The 3,483-nt window shown below is 42.8% G+C and overlaps 1 protein-coding gene across 1 annotated transcript in view; it reads right to left on the bottom strand.

Moving 5' to 3' along the window:
• The window catches only part of LOC111866594, a 56,487-nt gene that overhangs the window by 26,748 nt on the left and 26,256 nt on the right, over positions 1-3,483 (bottom strand). Inside the window, exon 6 of the mRNA XM_023855701.2 lies at positions 2,146-2,343. Coding sequence (XP_023711469.1) covers positions 2,146-2,343 — 198 coding nt within the window. The remainder of the gene's footprint in view (positions 1-2,145; positions 2,344-3,483) is intronic.

The following is a 3,483-nucleotide window of genomic DNA, read 5'->3' as shown; positions in this document are numbered from 1 at the left end:
GGGGGGGGGGGGGTGGAGTCCAAGTGGGTCCACTCGGCACTGCGGCCACTGATTGACCTGTTGTAGGCTGCCCCAGGAGATTATGATGATGGAGAATTTTGGCCGGGGGAAAGCGAAGTACTCAGAGAAGACCAGCCCCAGCACCACTTTGTCCACCACAAATCCCACTTGACCAGACCCGGGCTGCCGCGGTGAGAGTTCAGTTACATGTTAGAAAGCTGACAATGGAAGGAACTTTCACTGTTTTCCCACTTTGGGCGGATATTTTATAATATTTATTTTAATGTGTGAATATAAATATGTTGCATTTATTAACAACAATAATGTTTTCTTATTTATTACTGTGACATATTTGCGCTATGCAGGACCCCCCCCCTTCCAGTGGGGATATAGCAGCATTGGAGCAACTGCCGCTGCTATGGTAACAGGCCAGTCAACACTCCGTCCCCATCCTCCCCATTGACGTAACAGGGAACACGGCGGTTACTACACAGCAATAAACAACTTTCGGCAGCGTTTCCCAGCAACGCCTGTAAACACAGCGTTTACGCAACAGTGGTAGCTATCACGTAACTGCTTTCTGTTGTCAGTGCGGAAGCTACATAACGAAAGGATTACCAGAGTATTCAGTCATTTGCAGTCTAGCATTCACTGGAGTGAATGGAAACAGGAGAAGTATTTGTGATACTGCCGATGGCAGTAATTGTGTATTGTGAGGGTGAGTGTTCAATAAATTCGCTATATCCAAGACGGCGTGAAGTTATCTGTCGCGTTATACGCCCAACACGTGACAATTTGGCGTCAGAAGTGGTTTACGAACTTAAACACGCTGCATGACGAAAATGGAACAAATAATTCAAATGCTGAAAGAGATGAAGGCCAACCAAGTAAAAGCAGATGCCGACTGAGTGCAGATGCATGAAATGCTCAGAGCCTATCAAGACAGACTGGAGGCCAATAGGGATATGGATTGGGAAGAAAGGAAGGCTGATCGAAGAAACCTAAAAGAAACGATGAAAATGACGGCCGCCAGGCTCAAAATATGGGCGCCAGCCACAAGGAGCTGATGGCAGAAACCAAACAAGAAGGAGAAGAGACGATGGCCTGCCAAGAGATGGAGGCACGTCTAGAAGAAGAGCCGACCTCAGTGGACAGGAAACCTAAGGTGGCCCAACAACGAGAGGTCCCCATAAAAGACGCCGAAGTAATGCCAGTTGGAGAACCAAAGAAGAAAAGGTGTAAGGACCGAAAACTGGCTGCTGAGCGTCACTGCCAGATGAATGAACAGACCCAGTGTCAGGATGTGTGCTGAAGGAAAGGACTGGCTGTCGCCAGAAGAGAGACGAGCTGCCGTGTGAAAGTGACACAGCAGACTAAGAAAAACGACAAGAAGATGTCCCACTGTGCAACAGTGGCACGACTCAAGAGAGACATCCTCAGGGTGAACAAGACCCAGGAAAAGTGTCGACCGCGGAAAAACTGGCCGCTGAGAGAATCAGGATGACCCGCCATGCAGAAGTGGCACAGCATAGGAGACACAGGAACAGGGACAACGCTGCAGCAAGATCCCAGAAAAGGTAAGAGTTCTGGAAGCGACGTCAAGTGATATATCCAAGATTGTGTGAAATTATTTGTCGCGTTATACACCAAACACGTGACATTATACTCTTTTATAAATACTCATTAAGTTATACACAGTTTGTGCAATTTTAATTTAAAGGCTGTTGCAACACAACTACCATTAAGCTATTCACTCCATTTACTTCATTTCTCAGACATTGTCAAACCAATGTAGAATGCAACATTTGTCACACTTTCTTCCATGTTGTAACCATTACAGTGTTGTCAGTTTGCAACTGAATATCCAACAGTGATCGATCTGAACCAAGTTATGGAGTCTCTTAAAAGCTAACTTTGCTGTATTATTTGTTTGTCAGGAGCCCAATTTTATTAATTTTTTTTAAGAATGAAATTCATTATAAGTTACAAACAGACACATGGGGAACTGGTTGGGAATTGACAATAATTTCACTGTACTGAATATTCATTATTCTGAGTTTGTTGTACTGACATTTCTTGGTATGAAAGATTTTACTCAACGGTATGCTACATGAGAATGCAAACAGCCAAAAACCTATTACTTACTTCTTGTTATAGGTCTTCGTTTCTCACGAAATGTCACTCCACTGACTGTCATTGCTTCCGTGCTAGCAAAAGCATGAGTTAGTGACTTCTTCCTTGATGGAACTACATCAGGTGCATGTTCTGGTATACTGAAGCTAAAACTTTCAATGGCTTCACTCTTCCTCAGCATACGGGGAGCTGCAAAATATTTATCACGTTCTGGAAATATAAAGAAAGATAATGCAGGATGAAGGCTATCACAAAACAAGTTTGTGCAAAACAAAGCCAGAAAGGCATACTGCAGGGGGTACACATCTAATGAAACCTTGATATTACAAGAATTTATACAATTTCTGAAACTGCTTGTCCTAAAGGACTTATAATATCTGAAAGTGATTGAAACACATAACTACAAGTTTCTCCCTTTAACTTCCAATTATGTATAATACAATATGGCACTGGGGGCATGCGGTAGTGTAGTTGGTTGAGGCATTATGCTACAAGCTGGAAGGTCATGGGATCGAATCATGATGAGGTGGATCTTTTCAATTTACCTAATTCTTCCAGGAGCATTATGGCCTGGGGTCGACTCAGCCTTTAACAAAAATGAGTACCAGGAATATTCCTAGGGGTAAAGGGCGGCTGGTGCGTAGGGCTAACAACCTCACTGTTATCTCTGAGCCAACTGTCTAGAAAATGTGGAAGCCTCAACATCATACAAGCCTATGGGCCTCCACGGCCTGTTACAGGGATAGCTTTACAGTTTTACTTACTTTACTGTACAATATGGCACTAAGGTTTTAATAATAATGTGGGTATGAAAATATTTTATCTTCTTTGGAGTAGTTATCACATGGATATGAAAGTAATGAAGAATAATTGAACAGTGTTTAATTATATAACTGTTGCTGACTTTTTAAAATCCAGTATCTCAGCCATGTGTTGTTATAAAATGATGACACAAAGAATCTCAGAAAGATCACTTATCAGAATTGATACGAGGGGGGACCCAAAAATAACTGGGATTTATTTTTATTTTTGCATTTTTATTGAACTGTATATTAGTCCCCTTCAAAATATTGTCCATGTGCATTAATGCACTTGTCCCAGTGCTTTTGCCACTGCTCAAAACAGTGCTGGAATTCTTGAGGCTGGATACTGTTCAAAGCCTTTAGCGTGTTTTCTTTGACTTCATCCACATCACGGAATCACTTTCCTTTCAGGCTTCTCTTCATCCGTGGAAACAAAAAAAAGTCTGACGGAGCCAGGTCGGGCGAGTAAGGTGGATGAGGCACAATCACCATGTTGTTGCTTGTCAAAAACTGTCGGACCGTCAAAGCTGTGTGGGCTGGAGCATTG

The sequence above is a fragment of the Cryptotermes secundus genome, unplaced genomic scaffold (genome assembly GCF_002891405.2).
Source record: "Cryptotermes secundus unplaced genomic scaffold, Csec_1.0 scaffold1232, whole genome shotgun sequence".
Classification (NCBI taxonomy): Eukaryota; Metazoa; Arthropoda; class Insecta; order Blattodea; family Kalotermitidae; genus Cryptotermes; species Cryptotermes secundus.
The sequence above is the reverse complement of the archived record's forward strand: the minus strand, read 5'-3'. Positions and strand labels throughout refer to the sequence as shown.